Source organism: Salarias fasciatus, chromosome 5 (genome assembly GCF_902148845.1).
Source record: "Salarias fasciatus chromosome 5, fSalaFa1.1, whole genome shotgun sequence".
NCBI classification, from domain to species: domain Eukaryota; kingdom Metazoa; phylum Chordata; class Actinopteri; order Blenniiformes; family Blenniidae; genus Salarias; species Salarias fasciatus.
In genome coordinates this window covers 17,788,738-17,810,598 of record NC_043749.1, presented here as the reverse complement: position 1 = coordinate 17,810,598, position 21,861 = coordinate 17,788,738, and the positions used below count along the sequence as shown (strand labels likewise).

General features: G+C 42.3%; 1 protein-coding gene across 1 annotated transcript in view; it reads left to right on the top strand.

The window, feature by feature from the left end:
- The first annotated feature begins 9,312 nt into the window (after positions 1-9,312).
- The window catches only part of snta1 (syntrophin, alpha 1), a 36,447-nt gene continuing 23,898 nt past the window's right edge, over positions 9,313-21,861 (top strand). Inside the window, exons 1-2 of the mRNA XM_030091229.1 lie at positions 9,313-9,713; positions 16,030-16,215. Coding sequence (XP_029947089.1) covers positions 9,431-9,713; positions 16,030-16,215 — 469 coding nt within the window. The 5' untranslated portion in view covers positions 9,313-9,430. The remainder of the gene's footprint in view (positions 9,714-16,029; positions 16,216-21,861) is intronic.

Below are 21,861 nucleotides of genomic sequence, written 5' to 3'. Positions count from 1 at the left end.
GAATCATGACTTGGCTCTCTGCAGAAATCCAACTTTTTCCCCTTTGGAAAAATGTATTGGCAAACCCTGCTTTAGAGGAAAGACGTCTTTGTTTCACTCAGGGCTTGAGAATTAGTCAGAGGAGAAGCAGTGCATGCACAGATGCAATATCATGTTTATGCTTCTTATGGTGGAACAAATCTGTATGAACAAACAAATTACCTACCTTGCAAGCTTGTAAGATCAGACCAGTTCAGGATGCAACAGAATAATCCTGCATGAGGAATGAGCAGAAACAATGAACGGTTAAATGAATTTGACTAAATGCACTGGACAGTGTAAAATACATTTCACATTGCCAAACACGGAACATGTTGCTTATGAACATGGTTCCTTCAAATAACTCACAAGTTTCTTTCATCCAAGCGTCAGCTTTTGTTACTTGAGGGTGGAAATGCATCAGTCAGGGCAATCAAAACCTAGTGCTCGTTACACGTTCAGTGAATCAAACTGGACAAAACCTTTGACGTCAATGTGCTGTCTAACTCATCTCGTCAACCAGCTCTGTGACGGGTTGACAAAGGGGTGAGTAGTCAGTTAGCAGGAGGCCAAAGTCAACGAAGAAACCGGGCTCAGACGGCAGCGAGGTTTTCAGCAGCCATTATGGTGTCTGTGTGTGTGACAGCTGGTCATTGCCCCCCCTTCATCTCCTTTCAGCGTCTTTGTCACAGCCTCTTTAATCACACCAGCAGGACTGTTACACAGCAAATAAGCTGACCTGACCTCCAACCCCACTGAACGACTGTCCGAACGTATAATCTACTGAGCCGCTGCGAACTTTTTTCAGATTGTAACCCACTCACTTCACTCCATTAACTCAAACCTACTGACTCCATGCGCACTGAGGCGTGAACATTTTGTCACCAGCAGATCAAAGTTTCTGCAAAGCTGGCCGCTGCGGCCATATCATGTATCATTATACCAACAGATGATGTAACTGCCTCTATTCGAAAGGAATTTCTCATATTAGGAGCTCACGGAGAATTAACAGTTGATTTACTGCTGAAATTTTTCGTCTGAGAACTTACAATTTCACTTTCAGCTTTGTCAGGTTTAGCACAAGCAAAAACAAGCGAGGTAAACATCTACCACTGAACTTATTCACTGCTGTTGGCATTACAGCGACTGAACAGTCAGATATTTCTTTCCAAGGTTGGTTGAGACCAACCGCAGAGAAGAGTTGCTGTGGGTGTTTACCAAATATGCAACTGCCTGCTTAGTAATCACTTTGACATTGAGCAAAAAAAGCAAAAAAAAAAAAACAAAACAAATGACTCACGTTCAAGTAAATTTGTGTACATTAGAGAAGTCAACTATGCCATCCAAAACTATACTGTAAAACAGTTGCAGGCATATTTGAGTGATTGCACCATTAAAGAAATAAAGACAGCAGCAGAAACCAAGTGAGGAGAACAAATATTCTTGACTATCACCGACCCAACATTGAAAATTAATTTAATGCATCAACAGTACCTCATGAGCCATTACTCTACCTTCCACCAACGCAAATGTGTCTGGACAACACAGCAAATCAATCGGTCAACGGTTGACCGTCAACGTTAAATTAAACTTTCTGCCTTGTTTCAAGATGTGTCTTATTTGAGATTTATCCATGACAAGTTGTTGTTGTTAATGTGCACAGAAAAAAAGGAGCTGGCTAGGTCAATGTCACTGAATTAAAGACTGAGGATCTCTTACAAATAACAACATTCAGTTCCCACATAGTTTAAAAATAATTGCTTGGGTATATAATATGGAGCAAATCACAGCAAGACTTCAAATGAAAATGAACATATTCATGGACAGATGGTCTCGTATTCAAAGATACATTTCAAAGTGACATTGTAATGCTGTATTGTGGTTGATGTACCTATGTTGTATTGATATACTTTTTGACATTTACTTGTATATCGGTTTTGATGTTGTATTTGACTTGCATTGAAGATTTAATAAAAAACAAGTAAAAAAAAAGTAATGGCTTGAATGTGTTTTATTACGGTGAGTTGACAATGATATTTTTTTTTCTTTTTTGTTTGTTTTTTTTTTATGCATGCCACAAGAATTTTCACTTTTTGACTATATCCATATGTTTTGGGAAGAACTACTTTAGGCAGCAGTTTCATCAGATGGAGTCCATTTGGGTGTCTTTCCGTATAAAGTTCAGATGTCCCTCCATCAATTTTATCCCTCAATTCAAAAACAGAACTGTTCATAGATGTGAATGTCTGTGTTTACCCTCTGCTCATCTGATGTACTGGGCTTCACCCGGAGTCAGCTGGGATCAGCTCCTACGTCGCGCAACTCCAAGTAGGATAACACACAGTATAAAAGATAGACAGATAGCTGGAGAGATTTTACAGGATCAGCAGCACTGCAGAAAGGCAAAATGAACATATAAACCCACATATTTATCCGCAATTCACTTTTGCTCTCCACAGTACAGCGTTTGACCTGACAGTTTCTTAACCTCCATGTGGGAATGTTTTCTCAAATTATTTGCTCTTTCAGTTCGCTGCAATAAAAAAAAACAAAAAAAAAAAAACACACACAAAACAAAACAAAGAAAAAAAATCAAGGGGGGCAAGTCATTAGCAGGGACTGTTTACCCTACTTTCTCAGCAGTCATGCCATCTGCGTGAGCTCTGTAGGTTGCATAAGGCCTGGCAGATATGACACCTCCGCAAAACCTGTTCCCTTTCATCCATTGTTTCAGCCTGCTCCTTCCAATATTACATTTCGTCGCCATGTGCCTTCGCGCTTGCACTTTTTGTCGTCTTTTCAAGATTTCACTCTCTTTCCTCCAGTCTCCCTTTCATTATTTATTCATCTGCTCAATTCTACAATCTTCTCCCTTTTTTTTTCGCTCATAGCATACACCTCTCCTCTCCTCTCCTCCTGTCATCCAGCAACAGCTGACAGACCAGACCCTGCCTGGTGGTGACACTTCACCCACGCCGACCTGAGCCAGATCACTAGTCCATGTGGGACCCAGAGCCAGGGCCAAGGCCAGGGTTTCTGCTGGAGGGTGAGCAAGGGGGAGAGGTGGCCGAGGCCAGCAAGATGGCCATAGTCATCATAATCATTCATTGCCTGCTGGTCCTTCTGTCTATGCCCTCCTCCCACTCCTCATGCTGTTTTGTCCTCCTCATGTCAGGGCCACAAGGCACGCGTGTCAGCTGAGCCCAGGATGGTCGGAGTCAACGGGGTCAGGTGGCAGACGCCTGGTTAATTCTCCTGAGGCCGCAGAGTGCTCGCGTCAGCTCGTACGGACCGGCACTGAAATGCACAGATAAAGACCAGCTCGCACGCACTCGTATAGACCGTTCCTATCACACTGGGAAACACTTAAAGTGTGCACCGCTGATGTGGGGTAAACTGCAGGGAGATGGGGGGGGGGGTTGATTCTCATGTGTCAAACAAACAGATAGATCAGCATTAAGAAGGAGGAGGGGGAGATTATGAACACATGACCAGATGGAGAAGAGATAGCCCTATTATGTAGATCCCTCCAACCCTCGGCCCTGTGTCCTCTCCTCCGCTTCCATCCTCATGCATATATACCTTTACATTATTCAGGAGGTTATAATGAGAGTAACTGAATATTGTTGAGGGGGGGTGGGTTAAAAAATTGTCGCCTGGCGGTTTAGATGGCAGAAGGTGGGCCACAGGTGTACAAGCCGGAGACTTATTCTTCTCTTTGACCTCTCATTATCACCCCCCAAGTTCTCATTCATTATTATCCTGTGTCCTCGGGTGTTTGGGGAGCACCGTGGTGTGTCTGCTCCTCGCGCAGGCTGTCATTCATATTTCAAGAATAAATTATTCCATATTTTTTAATTCTATTATTGTCTGCTCATCTGTTTGCTTCACGTCTCCTCCATCTGTCCTGCACTCGCGATTGCTTTCTTCTTCCTTATCTCATTTTCAGCTCCTGCAAAAATAATTGGAGGTGCGCGACAGCAAGCAGAAATATTGCTGCGGTGACAAATCTAAACTCCAGAGTCACTTTTGACCGAGGTCTTTCAACCCTCCTGAGGTGATATCAAGCTCAAATGATTTTCTTCATGTGTGTTTACTCTTTATCTGTCTATTATCAGCCTGTCATGGATGGCCTGTGGATGAGAGGATGGCTCTGTTGTTACAGAGGAACAGGTGGGGCAGGGTAAACAGTCAGCACAAGCTTGAATCGCACGCACGCACGCACGCACACATAAACACACACACACACACACACACACACACACACACACACACACACACACACACACACACACACACACACACACACACACACACACACACACACACACAGACACACACACACACACACACACACACACACACACACAGAAGCTGCAGGGGAGGCAGGCAGTCAGCCGCTCAGACACTGGCCCATATGGTAGACCTCTGCAGCTAGAGGGATGGATGGATGGATGGATGGAAGCGGACATGGTTGGTGGATGGCAGGAGGAGGAGGAGGAGGAGGAGGAGGCAGAGGGAAACAGGCTGGGTGGGGGGTTTGAAACTAATCAGCAGGCCACCCCAACTGTCCACTGTCTTTGGGGAGTTGAGACATGAATATATGTGGCTGATTGAACTGAGGGTGAGGAGATGACAAGTGGGGGTCGCAGTGTCTTCAACTGCATGTGCTCATTTCTTTTTTTTTCTTCTTGATTCCATTTTTTGAGCAAAAGGAAAACACCTGCCATTAATTTATCAAAACGTGAAAGTTAAAAAATATTTCTTCAGTGTATATGAAAGCCTGTTACTACAAATTAAGCATTTTTTTTTACCCTAAGTTAACCTGAATATGCAATGTTCCTTCAAAATTATGCCAGGATTTAATTCAGGATACATTAAAAAGATTCAGGACTGTAAATATTGTGTTAGAGGTATTAAGAGTTATTGATTTTGATGTATTGTAAGAAAGATTGAGTCAACATTTTATCAGTTTTCAATTTGAATATTGTCCATATTACACAAAGTAAAGGCAAATGAAAGAACTGTAGAAGACTGCCATATTAGTAATGAGATTGATGATAAATATTAGTGCTATTATGACTATTATCAGCAGTATTATGAACTTTAAGTCTGTCAAGCCTTAAATGAATGGGATTCTAGCAGAAAGCAAGAAATAATTTTAAAAAAGGACTATGAGTTAAATACAAATGTAGAAAAAAAAGAAGAAAGAAAACCAATGCTCAAACATGCAAACAGCCAAGTTAGCCCTCGCAGAGCCAAAAAGAGAGTAAAATGCAATACTATATGTACTTTTTGACATTTTTGATCCTGCACTTTTCATCACTGTACACCTCGAACTACAGACGCGCCTTCTGTGAGACGACCTCTATTCTTGTGCATGTCAAAGATTCACACAAATCCTGCTGTTCCATTCACTGGAGCTTTGAAAACATATTAGGCGGCGCTACTGTGAAAGACAGGCCGGCCACCTGCCACTCACATCACAAAGTAATAGACTGACAGATGTATAGACAGCGGGTCAGATGGTCAAACACTTTGCCATAATGCTAAAACATCATTAGTTGGAGGTGGTCTTAAGATGAGCATTGTTGCTGAAGCCTCCTTTTCTTTGTTGCTGAGATATTTATACGTGTTGTTCAATCCATGTGCAAATCAGTACAGGAGAACCTTCCCCTGAGAAAAGAGGCATAAAACAGGTAAAAATGAGTAAAAAAAAACTTGTTGGAAAACAGAAAAAAAATCATTGGTTTTCATTGATTTTAAGAGATATTCTGCCTGAGTTCAGAACACTTCAATAAGCTCACATCCAGCCTCAAGAAATGTTAGCAAACAGCAGCAAATGTAGACATCCAACAGGAAAGCAGTAATACAGGAGAGATTTGTTTGTGTGCTGCTTGTCCAGTGCATTCTTTACTTTTGTTTTCAGCTTTTTTCTTCCTTACGTTTCGTTGCTTGAGGCCATGCTTGACTCGGTCAGATCAAGCAGATAAAGCTCTGTTGAATGCTCCACAGTTTCCATTCTGAACAGCTGGCAAACAGCTGTTTCATCACCACCATCTTTTTTCTTTAGAAAACAAAAAGCTGCCAGCTGTGCCTGGAAACAGTTTTGATGAGAATGCTGAGATTGAATTGTTATGAACATTTGCAGGCCCTGACAATAGTGACCCCAGACACAGCAGATAATTGATGGGATCATTTGTTCGGTGTTACTTAAAAAAAATATTGATGAATTGTGCCATTTTGGAGCGAAATCTCCAAACATTCTGAAAAAAAAACAGTCTATTGTTTTGTGATTTGTGCAAAAACAGACATTTTTGATAAGGCCATCTTATATAGCATACTGAAGTTTATTCAGAAGTTTATTCAATAACGGTTTATTATTAAAAGGAAGGTTTAAAAAAGAAGTTGGAAAAATGTATGTTCTCTGACTCTTATCTATCCATCTATCTATCTATAAGTGTTCTGTCTGGTTGGCGCAAATCCTATAGCTTGACATATGGTGGAATATGAATGTATGATAACTGTGTTGCATTAATCCAGTGACAGATTGAGGTGCCAGTCAGTGACACAATGACTCTATCTTTAATCCTGCGCTCAGGAGATTAATCGATGCATGGCATATATAAATATTGTATCTGTAAGAATACAAATAAGGTCATTTTGGTATTAGTCCAAAGAGCCTGTCTCACAGCAAAAATGTTACTGTCACAACATTTCTCTATAAAACCTTCATCAATCAATGGTTGCATCTGGTCAAACAAAGGGTAAAACGACACCATCTGACATTAATGTGTCATTAGATATGCTGCTCGTTTCCCTCGCTGGGGTAATAAAGCTATTTAGTCACTAGAGGGAGACAGAGGATCATAAACTAACCTTCACAAACCTGTATTGAACAGATTCTGAACTTGTAGTCTTTGGGAAAATGACTTGAAAAATACAGTTCTACTCTGTAGCAAACGTGAGTCTGTTAGAAATAAATTGAGACGTTAAAAATTACTGTTGCTGCTCTGCTAAGCTGCTTTAATGACGCTGACACTTTTTTTAATTAACAAATCAAACCGCTTCAAAGCATCTGTAGGGGTTGAGGGTAATTTTCTGTCAAAGCCCCAAACGTGTTTTCATTAAAAGCAGCAATTGCCCCTCGACAGCCCACCCAGAAGAATGTTTTCTAAAATTGGGTGTTGGAACCTCTTTGCTATTTCACCTGCTGTGAAGCAGATGCAACACTGACTGCCACACACACACACAGCTGAAGGGCTGCCAGATTACTTACAGATGCACCAGAGCCTGGCAACTGTGGACTGCCTCATCAGCTTGTTTCAGCGACTCATGCATGTTCTTAATGTCTACTCTGCACAATTAAGTGGACCTCTGCTGAGTCACCATGACCGTGCACTACTTTTCCATCGTATGAAGCAGCCGTCAACACGGCGGCAAAAGGGTATGACCTGAGATCACACCGGCTGAAGGTGTAGCTCAAGACAAACAGATATCAAATGTAGATTATTCGGTAGTTTTAATATTGTACGATAATTATAATCTGTACATTATTTAGGAAAATGTATGCGTTTGCTTGGTAGTACAGATTGACACTTTTTAGAAAATAAAATGATTTATAAAACCGAACAAAATTACATATTACAGCATGAGAGAATCAAGTTACTGTGATAGTTATACCTCCAACTTATCTTCTGTTAATGATATCAGCAAACACTTTTATTCAAAGTGTCATGAAGTCATGACTTTTTGGGTGTCGACTTGGCTGAATAAAAACAAGTAAATGAAGCTGTGAGCTATACAGTCTAGCTGTGAACTATGACATTCATAGATCACATCATCCTGGTCCTAGAAGGCCACAGTCCTGCATGTTTTCTACAACCCTGTCTCTGTGTCATTGTGAAGCTGATCAGAAAGCCTGATGGCATTTCAAACATCATCATGCAGGACAGTGACTCTGCAGGACCAGCGTTCACCTTTGTCATTTGCTAATGTTGCCGAATCATTTAGTGTCCGCTGGAGAGATTCTCTGGACAAAAGGTGTGGAACAGTGGTCCTGGAGGGATACTATCCTTCATGTTTCTCAATGACCTGCAATGTTTTCCTTCCCTCTGCACATCTAATAAATGTTTCATCCTCAAGAAAATCTGATCATGACACATTCTTGACGATCAGCTAAGATCGACCAGAAAGATTTTACATAAGACGATAGTCTTCCTGGAGCAGGATTTCATATGCTTTCAGATGTCCTATAAGGGTCACCATACAGGATACAGTATCAAACATTTAAAGTGTTCCAACCTGTGTCATCGATCGCTGATCCCACTTTCAGGGTAATGGTGTAATAGAACCAATCCCAGCTAATAATAGGCAAAGGCAGGACACACAGGTGGATAAGGCCACCGTAGGGCAAACACACAATCACACATCTGCAGGTGATTTAGTGTCAAAAATTAACCTGGAAATTGCAATACCTGGAAAATGGTCAAATATGAAGCTCTCGAACACACAAACTAGATCACTTAACACTGTCAAACACATCACAATGGAATAAAATAGGAACTGGAATTCTCTAAAAGCATCGAGAAAACTTTTTCACATAATTTGTGTAATTTACAAAAACAAACCCGATTTTTTTTCACAGAGGTCACATGGTGCAGGTACATATAGTTATTGATAGGTTTTGAGCATTTATAATTTCTTTCTAATGTTAGCATGATTTTGGACGGTTTTTCAGAAGACAGAAGAATGTGTCTGTTTGCCTTTCCAGATCATGCTTCAGTAGGAATGCCTCTATTTGTTTGGGGGTGTGGAGTTCCGAGGGGAAATGATTAGGCTTTTTTTCCCCTCTGTTAACATCACACCCAATTGTAAACATGTTTTCTGTCAGCAGAGTTCAGGCTGAAGGCGTTTTGTGGATTTCATGCTTGACATGAGCTCTCCCCGCTGGAAACTGTATTTCTGGCCCGGGGAAGCATATTGATTTTATTTTCTTCATGACAGAACATCTGCACATGCGAGCGCGGTGATTTTAAGTCTTTTCAGCACGTTGCAAATGAGATCCGCGAACTGAGGCCGGACGGTTCAATGCCCCCGAATTAAATAAATAAATGAATGAATCAAAACTTAATTATGTGTGACTCGCGCGCACTCCGTTGATTAATGGACGGACTCCACGAGACGCGCTTTGAACTTTTCGGCGTGTGTGTCAACACGGTGGCTAATCGTATCACCCTCAATTAACTTTACTTCTTACTATAAACCCCATTTGGAAGAGCAGGAGGAGGAGGGAGGGAGGAAAAAGGGGGGAGCTGAGTGTGCCTGCATGCCCCCTACCCCAGCCCCAGCCCTCCACCCTCCTTTACAGGACTGCCAGCCCGTCTAGAGTTATTCCAGGAATGCGTTGAACATGGCTGCCGCGATGAAGGCGCAGAAAACGGGACTGCTGGAACTTCGGGTGACCGTGGACCGCTGGATCCGGGTGCTGGCGACGCTCACCGAGGACACGCTGACGGTGAACCCCGGCGAGGGCGCCGAGGAGCCCGCGAAGCCCAGCCCGGCTCCCGCCGGCGCTCTGAACGGAGACCCCCCGAACCTCAGCGCGTCCCCGGTCCCGGAAACCATCACCAACGTGAAGCGCACCGTGCGAGTCACCAAGCAAGATGTTGGCGGACTCGGAATTAGTATCAAAGGTAAGGAAACATTTAAAAAAACACTAAACAAACAACCTGAAAATGTCATGTCGCTTCACGAACATGGAGTTGCTGTCAGACCAAGTTTCGACTCGGGAGTTAGAGAACAGCAGTTAGTCAACTCTGCGAACTTCAAGCCTCCGTTATAACGGAGAAATTAAAGAAAAGGAAAAACTCACGGTGAATGGAAACTTTGGCTTGTTTCACGGGCGCAAAACGTCTCGTTCCGATTTACAACTCAATAAATTTGAAAACGCCGAGCGAAAAATGACAGCTGTTATTATCTCAAGCTGTGCCTCCTCTCGACGGGGAACCATTCCAGTTCCCCGGAGTCACAGGAGACGGTCATTAGTTACTGTCCTACAGAGCCAACAGGTGTGGCCGCAAACACGCAAATAACTTCATTAAAAACACTCAAACACACTGGATGTTTCCTATACTGATTTAAAAATATACACACAAAAGTTTCCAAAAGTTCCCTGATTTGTTACATAATCACCCAAACTTCTTTTCAACACATTATCAGATAGTTGGATACATAAATTATTAACCCTGTTATCTCTGCATCCCAATAGACAAAAACTGTGATTATTTGCACTTTTTTTTATCTGCTGTAATACATTCACTGATATCTGTCTGGATCAGGATCCCTGTTGCATATCAGTCCTTACACAACCACACACATTGAGCAAAACGTTATCTCAATATAATGTGTCCACACTTTTTTTTTCCTGATAGTGTTTGCCTCTCAATAAGCAAAGACATGCAGGTCAGACACATGCTGTGTCACATGATGGCTACGCCCTTGTTGCCCCCATAACCCTTAAATGGGAAGAGGTTGTGACCCCTTCATATCTTACAAGTCGGGCTTACATACCTGCATGCTGTCCTGCAGCAGCTGATAAAACCCACTTCCTTGTCCCGTTTCCACGACCCGCAGCATCAGGATGCTATCTCAGCAGCAATCTCGGTGTGAAGAAAAAGACCGGGGAGGCTGAGCACTGGGAAGCTGTGTCAGTACAAACTACAGCTACAACTGATAGTGCTGTTGGAGAAACATGTGGATTTGATGTCTAGGAGGTAGTAAAAAAAAAAAAAGTCAAGTTTACTGCTTCATTAAACTCACATGGACAGCTTTTTCATCTCTTTCTGCATAACTGGTTTGCTTCATGCCTTTTGTTACAATTAGTTTATTTTTTCAGCAATCCCAGTTTGGATATTTTGGTCACTTAAATACTTTGTTGCTCTTGTTGTTGGCTTAAAGATGCTCTATGTAACATTTAACTCATGCCTCAGTGTTTTTACCTAATCTAACCTTTCTGAGTTTTTACTTTTTTTAATTTGCTTTTCCTTTGGTAGCTGCAGAGGTCCAGTTTGGGTCCAGTGGATGTATGTATATGGATCCATGGTCTTCACCTCCCTACATCACCACATATAGCAACCAAAAGTTTCAATTGCAGTTCTGCTAGCTTTTCTTGGACTGTTTTTTGGACCGACTCAGTACACCATCTCGTGGTGCAAACTTGGTTTCCAAGCCTGAATGTGTTTCAGTAAGTGGGAAAATGTTCTACTTTCAAAAGCTAAATCAGCATGACGTAAGACTTGTCATTAAAATGACATTAGGGCTGTTACTCAGTCCGAATCTGAGTATTACTTGTGTTCACATATAAATAAAATATTGCATATTTTACCTATAAACTGGACTTGAGCATTATAATCGGAAAGTCGTGACTTTTCCTCTGTGCTGATGTTTGTACTTCCATAACAAACATCAAGCCAGCAAAGGAGGTGATAAATAATGAATCCGCATGCTGATATGTATGTTCAGGATGTGTTTGAACTTGCCTCCGTGAGGTAAAACCTGCCCCTCCTCCCCTGCCTCCTCCTCCTCCCCCTCCCCCTCCCCTTCCTCCGCCTCCAGGTTTGTATTTACAGGTAGTCACTTTTCCTCTGGCTGACGCGCAGGTCGTTTTGATGGGTAATTGTAAACTCTCACCCTTGTCATGTCACACGGATGGCTTGTCATTGTCGCTGCTGGTGACATGTTAATTTTAGTTCCCCCACCACTTCCACCGACAACAAAACAAAGCCAGGTCCTAATGACATAAATGTAATGTCCATCTCTGTTGAAATGGGTGGTTTTAAAAATCCGACAGCATGTTATTAAAAACAAAATCATCGCTGGCATCCTGTTGGCTTGGCAATGTTATGATGCTGGTTGTTCAGAGATAGATAGAAACCTCGTGACATCTCAAAGGAATGGCAACGACAGCACCGGGGCAAAGAAGGCAATTTAATGGGCAGACGCCGAAAACAAAGTGTTAATAAAAACAGCGTTCGGTTAATGGAAGAACAGAGCAGAACTTGGTGAGGACGAGCTGACACCACGTTGTGAACAGCTGAGAGGAAGAGCCCGCTGCAGTCAGTTGTCATTGGCCAAAGATGAAAGCTATGTGGCTGGGAGTGGAGTACTCCGCTGGTGTTAATTTTAGGAAGCCCACCCCAGCTCGCAGAAGAGCTTTGTGGCAACCTTTACTCGCATGTCTAAATTTGAGAGGGGTGGCTAGGGAGCGAGACTCCAGGCCTCTACACAGGCCCGCTGGTCAAAGTCGGAAGGAGCATGCTTCTGCAAACGTGCATTTCCTGAGCCACATTTCGAAACCAGTTTACCACAGTAAAATTAACAAAGCTTTACAGAGATAAATGAATGGATCTGAGGCTGTAAAATATTGGCAAGTTTAGCTTTCATCAATATTGTGTGATCTTACTTGAGTGGAATGATACATGTGGAAATCAGTTTCCTGACTCATAGTTCACCACAGCAATGCTTATTACGACTGAAATATGATGCAGACATGATGGCAAAATATGTAGAAACATACATATCTGGTTATATATGCATGCTCACATCATGTGCAGATAAATGCATGCAAATGAACATATGCAAATCACTTGTAATGCATATTTTGAAAGTGTCATCTATTTCCAGTTGTTTGCTTATTAGTGCTGTTTGCAGCTCAGCAGCTCAAGTTTGATGAGGCGAAATGCTGATGATGCTGAATTATTTGAAAGCAGCATTATCGCAGCAAACACGTTTGCACAAAATTGCCTAATTAGGTACATGTCAGTGTACAAGCTGTTACCTTTCATTTACCTGCTCCAACCCCACGCCTAACACCGCCACCCACCTGTCAGCTGAACGACACGCCGCCAGCTGAAAAGTCCCAACTGCATTTGACATGAAAAGCTAAAGAGGGACTGGTCAGATTGGAAGGGTTGTGTAGGAGTGATAGGCACATTGATTACTGATTTCACTTTCGCATACCATAGGTGTTCAGATGTGACATCAATAAGATGTATTTATAGTTAGAGTGAAGTTCAAAAGTCCGACAGGAGGGTAAAAAAAAGTAGAAAACAGGAAACGTGGGCAAATGTCTATTTTCTTTGTTGTTGGTAATCACTGTCTTTGTTTTGTGAAATGACAGAACAGTTTGCCTACATACACTTACCTGACTGTATCCATCCATCCATCCATCCTGAGACACTACTAGCGTGAATTAAACCAAACCTGTGTGAATTACCGTGATGGTTAATGGTTATCGATCATATCTGGACTCAGATATACCTCAAATAGGCAAATAGACCCCACCGGCACGGAACAACACACTAGCCGTTTGGGGAATCTCCCGAACCTCCCGATGGCCACCCCGCCCCTGATCCCAGCAGTGTTTGAGTCCGTGTCCACGGCAGCCATGTTCTTCCTGTTCAAGAGCTGTTGGCAACGCGCATACAGCGTCAATTTACGTCACATCCCCACGATTGCGCAGGAATTTTGGACTCCGAACTGCAGCCAGTTATGTGGCACACAGCCTGTATGAGGCAACAGACAGATATGCGGATTGGCCTGTTATTTTAGGTTTTTATTGCTTCACGGCCCATTAGCATTGAATAAAGTGGAAATGCATGTGTAGTTTTTCCACAAATCTTGCCTTAAGTCCCTTTAAGTTGCAGCAGTCCTGTCCCATTGACACAATCCTCGTGCTAAAGGTTTTCAATTCTCATATAGCTGATTCAGATAAGTCTTCTGTTTATGTGTTGGCATTAGTACTGTGGCGTTCTTACGCATTAAAAAGAGATTACGGGGCAGTGTAACTCAGGACAGCGATTGTGGTGCAAGCTGGGGACAAAGTTAGCATCAAGGTTAGAGAAGCAACCTGTGACTAGATGGTATTCTGCTGTAATCCTCAAACCAGCTGAGAAAGCCCCGATCTGGGTGAGTGGGCACTTCAGTTGTCGCCAGACTGTCAAAACTGACATTCAGAGGCATGCATTAATAGTTTTCAGTCAGAAAAGGACAGCTTTTTGTTAGTATGTGTTGCTGTCATCTTAACCCTGATAATGTTTTTTTTTTTTTTCTTCAAGCTGTCACTTCGGCAATATGATGCGATATGCTAAGTTTCACCGTTTGTGCTTAATTTACCTCACAGCGGTTTATGCAAACCCCCAAGTACACGTTGTTCCTGTTGCTGTGTCTTTTCCATTTAGCCTGCTTTTTTCACAGGATCACTTGATGCTTACTCATCGACCGAGCTGTCCCGCTTTTTAAAATTATGGGATTTCTTTAGCACAGTACCGTATTTATTTTAAGCGTAACCAAATGTACTGAAGCAGCTAATTATTTAAGAAAAATGTTATTTCACCAGACATACCAACGGGCTTGTGCTTCAGAAGTATTTTCATGATTGGCTCTCCATAAATGTGCTAGAATTTGGTGTCAAAAAGGGTTTCCATAACACAACATCTTATATAAGCGGTTAATGCCATTTTACTTTGAATGTAGTAGTTGAATGAAGTGTTAGAAAACAAAGACAATTGAACAGAAGGACTGAACAACTCCCCCCACCCCCACCTCCAAGAATGAGTAGTCAAGTTGATGCTTTCTCATCAAAGACGTATCTAAACCATAGTCTTGTGAATTTATCGTTGTGATCAGTAAATTTTCAGTTTGTATTGCCATTTAGCACTCTCTAGCCTTGTGCATGCTGCTTTTTGCTTAAGACAACCTTAAATTTACAGATTTATCTACAAGTGATGAAGTTTAAGTTGTGTATCTGGACTTAATTATTCATTGACTGTATTGTGCAGGGTTTATACGCATGAAAATATTGAAGTTTTTTTCATATAAAAGTCCCTAAAAATGTATATTTAATTGGTGATAAACTGGTATTCCTTTGGCTTCAGCATGCAAACTTGTCATTCAACAGGTGTTTGAGTGGAAATTGGAGGTTTTCTCAAAGCATTCATCTCTTGCTTCAACAGCAGCGCTAAACATTACTTTTTACCTACACATTAGGAATTTTTTTTCAATTCATTCATTCAAGGCCTCAGTAAGTGCGGGGCATTGGCTTATTTCTGTTACTCTGCCGTGCAGCAAATGGTCATCTGTGGTGGTCAAGTCGATGATGAATCCCTGCTTCTAAAAGTCATGCTTCATAAAACACTTTGAAACTTGGCGTGATTGAAATGCATAGCACCAAAGTGCCAGTTAAGCCTTGGTGGATTTTTTTTTTTTTTTTTCCCCTCATCATATTTGGAGTACAAATATGACTGTAGCCTCCAAAGATAGAAACATGAGTTAAATCCAAAGAGATCACTCAGTAAAAACACCCTTTGGAAGACATATTTAATATTAATTAAATGTAATCCTCTTTTTTAGATAATTTCTCTCTTGCTTGAAGGCGAGAGTCCAACTGCCAGCTGACATTAACGGTGATATTTCTCATGAAGGGTGAAAGCCCACAGCAAGAGGTAGATCCATCAGCTTACTCGCTGACCTTCATTTAACGAGACAGAGAGAGAGAGGGAGAAATGATCTGTGTTTGTCCCGATGCGCTCTTTTAATGGCAGTTCAGGAGATTGAACTTGATTTGAATCTTAAATTTGGAGACGAGAGCTTTGGCTGGAATTTAAAAAGGCGTAGGATGCGTTTCGTGTTTACAGTTCTAGCTACTAACCATCCACTCTCTTTTTTAGTTGAGTGACTCACACACTGAACTCACCGGTGTGGAGTCACAGTAAAAGTAATGGCATTCTCACCCGGTGCTGCATTTACACCCAATTTAAATCGGCTTGCAAAAAGGCAGTAGTAGCACATACAGTTGTAACTGTTGTGGATGTCATAAGTAGGAATAAACCTAATTTTAAACTCATTCGTGAAAATCATTAGTGGTTAAACTCTCTGTCAGCACATTTTGAAGTATTTGACTCGACAAGTTGTTAGAAACATTAACATGATACTGTTTCTGTTGTGTTGCAGGTGGCAAAGAAAACAAGATGCCGATCCTCATTTCCAAAATCTTCAAGGGGCTGGCCGCTGACCAGACCGAGGCACTTTATGTTGGCGATGCTATATTGTCTGTCAACGGTTATGACTTGAGGGAGGCGACACACGATGAGGCCGTGCAGGCGCTGAAAAAAACTGGCAAAGAGGTCATCCTTGAAGGTAAGATGTCTTCCTGATCACACCCTCACCGGCTTTCCCTTCCATTCAACTCTTCCTGTTCTGCTGATAGGAATTTCAGCAAAATGCCAGGAGAATAGCTAAAAGACACACTTGCAGAGTATGTTTTATTGTTTGTGTTGATGATGAAACACGTATGTATTTCTCATCAATATTATCCAGAGAGGAGGTGAGGACAGAGCACTCGTCTGCATAGTGTCGAGAAAGCACCTCCCCGGTCTGCGCTCCATTGCTTCAAATAGACCCGTAGATGAAAACGATGGGAACATTTGATATCTTGATTTATTTTGATACATCTCTCAAGCCCCTGTTTGATTCTCCGAGGCGATGTATGACGAACTGAGAGAGGCGGTCCATTAAATCCGAACTTTGATCAGAGTTCTTTGGAAACATCCAAATAATGAGTTGAAATGAAACAGCAAGAGAAGAAGAAACCAAAGACTCAAGATTCAAGAATATTGTTGTGGCCCACACCTCTTCGAATCTCAGCATGTTAATGAGCACTCTTCCACAACATCAAACACTTTTGACACTGATGTGAAGTTGAGTTCATGTCGGGACACGGAGCTTTGGAGAATCCAGAGTGAGACCCAGTGTGCAAGCAAAGCTGTTGAAATGGAGTCAGCAGGTGTTTTTCTTCCTCTCTGCTCTTAGTCATTCAGACAAACTGCCAGATCAAATGTTCAGAATCTGAGCGCTCTTTTCTAATTCCTACAAATGAGTCATTTACCGGGTGTGATCTCGCCTGGATGGGTGTGTGTGAGTCTATCGGCAGGTGTGAAACAACAAGGTGAATCTCAGTTTCGATCTGTAATTGAGGGGAGAGATGAAAAGGATTAAAATGTTTCTCCTCACTACGAGATTGCCCCAAACCAATTTGTCGATCCCTCAGAGATGCACAGTGTCTGCAGGCTGGGAAATATAGTGCAGCCTTGCCTGTTTAAATAGGTCTTCAGCTAAGTGCTTCAGATAAGGTTTGCTTCATCACTGGATAAGAAGTCCGTCATGAATTAGTGTATGACTGAAGAATATTTCGTTGCCTCCTCAGAATATTGTCTTTGCTCACCAACAAATATATAAACCTCAGTGGATATTATGTCTTCCATCTGAACACTGACCACCCTTTATAGCCACCTGTATACTCACTTTTGCAAGTATTTTAACTTGACCTATCACGCTGTGCGCACACCCACACACAGGTTATAGTATCTTTCAGCCGGCTCGGGGGTGTAGCGGTTACCGCTCTGGCTCCCCAGTGAGAGGACCTAGAGTGGTTTCTGAGGCTTTAGTATGTGAAGTTTACATGTTTGGGAATGCATGCCAGCCATTTGGGGTACACACTGCTTATTTCCCAGTGTTAGCTGGGATTGGCTCACAGTAACTCTCTTTCTCTGCTGACCAAACAAAAATTAGGATTTTGATTCAAAGTTAAAATCCAAATGAAGAAAACAAGTGTTTTAGCCCAGTAATATAGCTGGTATTGTCTAGACGGAGGGCTGGCAGTGAACTCTGTGGATTACTAATAAGCTTATGCTTTGGCTCCTGAAAAATAACTTGGATTTAAGGGCTATAGATTATAGATCGTATTTTTACATCATGCATCATACATCATAGTAAACGTAGCAATTCTTCTTGGCTTCACAGTGGTTAGCGCTGTTGTTCTTGTGGATTCGAAGGCAAAATATAAATGTGTTATTTAATTAAACAAACTAAGATAAAAAATTGATTCAACTAAAATGATTCAATAATTTGTTTTGGAACACATTAAAAACAGTCGTCTTTTGATTCTAATCCAGTTCATCACATCAAACCAGCAGAAACATTCTCAATATCGTTGGTTCTAGTGAATTAGCAGTACGCTCTGAACTGGCCTGCAGCGCTCCTACAGCACTTTTCATCCAGAGCCACAGAAGCTGACTCTTTGTTGTTTTGTTGTGATTATGTTTTTTTATCGACTGATAACTTCCATCTGTGTCATAATGCGGGTTTTGGAAAGTGTACCTGAATGTAAACAGGCTATTTTCAGTGGTCTGAGTCAAACTGACTTGAAGCTATAGATGCTGTCAGTCAGTCTCAGACCGCCACAAAAACTCTTCATCACTTGAAAGACGCCAACCTTTGTTGTCATGTATTTCCAGGCCTAAAATCGGACTTTAAACATGTTTGATAGGCAGTATGAAGATGAAGAGTTTCCTGTTTTCCCTGTCACAGCATTTCCACGGGGGAACTTGCACTGTGGGCCAGCCTCGCCGTTACCTTCAGTTAGCAGATACGGCTGGAGAGCTACAGCCAGGGGAAATCATTGCAAATCCCCCCTGTCTTACTTGTCCACAGTCAGACAGAAAAGTGTTGATATCAGGCGGCTCAACCAGCTCTGCTCTGTGATCTGTCATGTCAGAAATCATTTCATGGGTTTCCTCTCCCACCCCGAGGACCTGATAGAGGAGTGAGGAGACGAAAGAGGCTCGGAGGCTTACTGAGAGGAGAGGGCTGAGTCTGTGTGTCTGTGCACCTTTTTTTTGATGTTCTGAGATCCCTGAGATGTGTTTGTGTGTGTGTGTGTCTGACCTGGGGATGGCATGACTGCAAAGATGCACATCTGTTGTGTGAAAAGCTTTGCAGCATTTTGGGGGAATAGTTGAAATAAGCAAATGAAAGTTTTCAGTCAACATTTGCAGCTGCTGCTTCCAGGATTTCGCTTTCATAGTGGGAGCAGTTTGCACTGCGTAAAAAAAAAAAAATTCTGTTTTGTGTAAATACGCACGACATGAAGTTCAAGCACATTTATTTTGGTTTTGGCATTTTATCAAGAAATTCTCAGAAAACAAACGCCTTCTTGGCACCACTACAGCGTCAGAGGTCATGCTAGCAGCCTTTCTTACATGTGCACAGCAACAAACAGCCGCCACTGCTGCGCTCACGGCAGTTTCCTTCGCTCTGTGAAATTCATGAAGCAGGCGGCCTTGACTGAGATCAAGGGGAAACTGCCTTTATCACATTCAGATATCTGGAATATGTGAACAATCATACAGCTCAGATCGGTCCTTTCACAATGTTTAAATGAGATGTGTTGGAAGCCTCGTTGGCATTCTTTGCCTGTGGAAATTTTTTTTCTTCCATTTATAACCCTATTTAAATGAAGTAAATATGTAGTTTGTGTTAAGCAGATTCCTGCCTGCTCAGATTAACATAATTTTATTGTTGCAGTGGCTCATCAGAGTTATTAATGCCAAGGTCAGCCTCTTCAATTAAACAGCCTAATCAAGGTGGAGGGTATTTTCAGAGAGAGTGTACTGGCTAAAAGGTTGTACTCAAGACTGTTTAAAAACTAGAAAACCCAGTGAAACAGTATATGAGGGATGTTTAGTCCATTTTTTCGGGAAAAACACTTAAAATCTGAGGACATTTTCAGGAGCAAATTGTGCTGAATGTGCATTCTGCAGTCCTGCCAGTTCCAGCTGATATCTGAAGCCAGCGCTGCTATTGATGTCGGAGGGACCCCCGCAGTGAGAGGCTGGCGGTTCACCTTTCAGTCCCAAAGTCGGTGGTGCGATCCCCCATCCTGCCACGTCCATGTGTCACAATATCTTCGAGCAAGACACTCAATCCCAAGTTGCTCGCAACGGTGTGCGAGCACTTTGCATCTCTGGCCGTCACCGCTGGTGTCTGAGAGAATGTGTGAGTGTTGCTGATCAGGTGACCCACGCTGAGACTTCCAAGGTTGTAAAATACATTATATAAGTAACTTCATTTTATGATTTTTAACCCATGATGGTGCATAATTATTTCTGTCAAATGCAGAGTTTGGAAGTGGAGTCATCAGACTCTGAACTCTGAGAAAAAGAGGGAACGCAATGAAATTTGTCAATTCTTTGGCACATTATAAAAGAGTATTCAGAAGCACTTAAAGTCGCAGACTGAAAAGTCAATGTATCATTTTTAATTTTATGGAGAAAAAATAAAAACAAAGAAATGAAATTTGTGTGACTCAGCTGTAAATAATCTTTTCATTGTTTGGTTTATTTACTATTAATAAATTGTATGGTTTGAGGAGGTCAAGCTGTTGCCTAGCAGCTGACAGCGCAAGACGAGGCCAGCAGGTGTGTGTAAAAACCTCAATCTGTAAATATGAACCTGTGCATAGTCAATCTGTTTGAAAGAAAAAAACTTAACCTTTCACCTGATGGAATAATGGGTGTGTGTGTGTGTGCGTGTATGTATGTGTGTGTGTGGGAGAGGACACGGGAGGGTCAGATAAATATAACACACCAGATGAAACCATAAAAGCACAGCTGCCTTCATTTCCTCCCAGTGACATTTATAGCCTGACCGTGTATCTCTGTATGCATTTTCTGTGTGTGTGTGTGTGTGTGTGTGTGTGTGTGTGCGTGTGCGTGCGTGCGTGAGACTATATGCATTTTGCCTGGGCGTGCATGTGTTTGTGTTTTTTTCTGCATCTCCATGTGTTGATGGGAATGCATCTGTACTTGCTAACGTAGAGTGAACGTGCAAGAAAAGAGGCAATGGGAGACCTTGTCAGTGTTGCTGTTATGACTAAAATGGCAAGATTGTATTATTGTTGTAAAATGCTAGTGAAGCGGAGACAGATGTTACAAAAGTCCACAAACGTGAACAAAAAATAGACGGGCGTTGAAGCGATAACAGTGATATTTGACAGCTGAGTTGGTGTCGATATATATTACAGGTCTCCAAGTCGCCCGCTGTGTTTCCACCCTATTTTAATTTGGACTCTCACTGCAAACACATCCATCACTGCAACCAGCTCTCCCGCCAAGACAGGGCACATTCCACTACATTATGTACACACACAGACCCACACAGTGCTTTAAAAGGGTGTGTGCTTGTGTGAAAGAAAGGGTGGGGGGTAAGGATAGTTCAATGGTAGGGCCGTTCCCCGGGCAACCGACGTCTGCAGCAAAAGTGCTCCCACAAAGAAAGCATACAGCAATACGCTACACATACATACGGCTCGCATGAAAATGTACACGCACGCTGTGTTAAACACAGAGGAAGGAGAATAAATAGGCTGCCGAGGACAGGGCAGGACACTGAGGTAATTGTGAATGTGGAAGTCAGACTGTGTGTGTGTGTGTGTGTGTCTGTGTGTGTGTGTGTGTGTGTGTGTGTGTGTGTGTGTGTGTGTGTGTGTGTGTGTGCGCAGGACAGAGAGAGAAGGAGAGAGAAGGTTTTTCATAGGTCACAAGTATATATCCTCTCCTGTGTGTGTATCTGAGCGGCGTGCATGTATCCCAGGAGTCCGAGTGGCACTGGTACGCCGTGTTTTGTCGTGCAGGAGAAGAATGTAGCACCTCCTTAGCTGCAGTGATGGACAAGGGAAAGGGCACTTACTGACTGAACAGACATCAGCGGCCCCCTCGCTGTCTTGCAGCTTTTATGAAGCACGAAGTACTTCAACATGCACCTGAAAGTTGCAGTCAGTACAGTTTTTGCACGTGTGAGAGTCGATCAACAATAAATGCAGATTCTAGTGAACTGCTTCTGGTGCTTTAACATCACCTGGATCAGTAGAGGCACATTTCAGCCATATTACAGCAATGATTCCATGTAATCGATCATCATATCAAAATGATGTATTCTGCACATGCA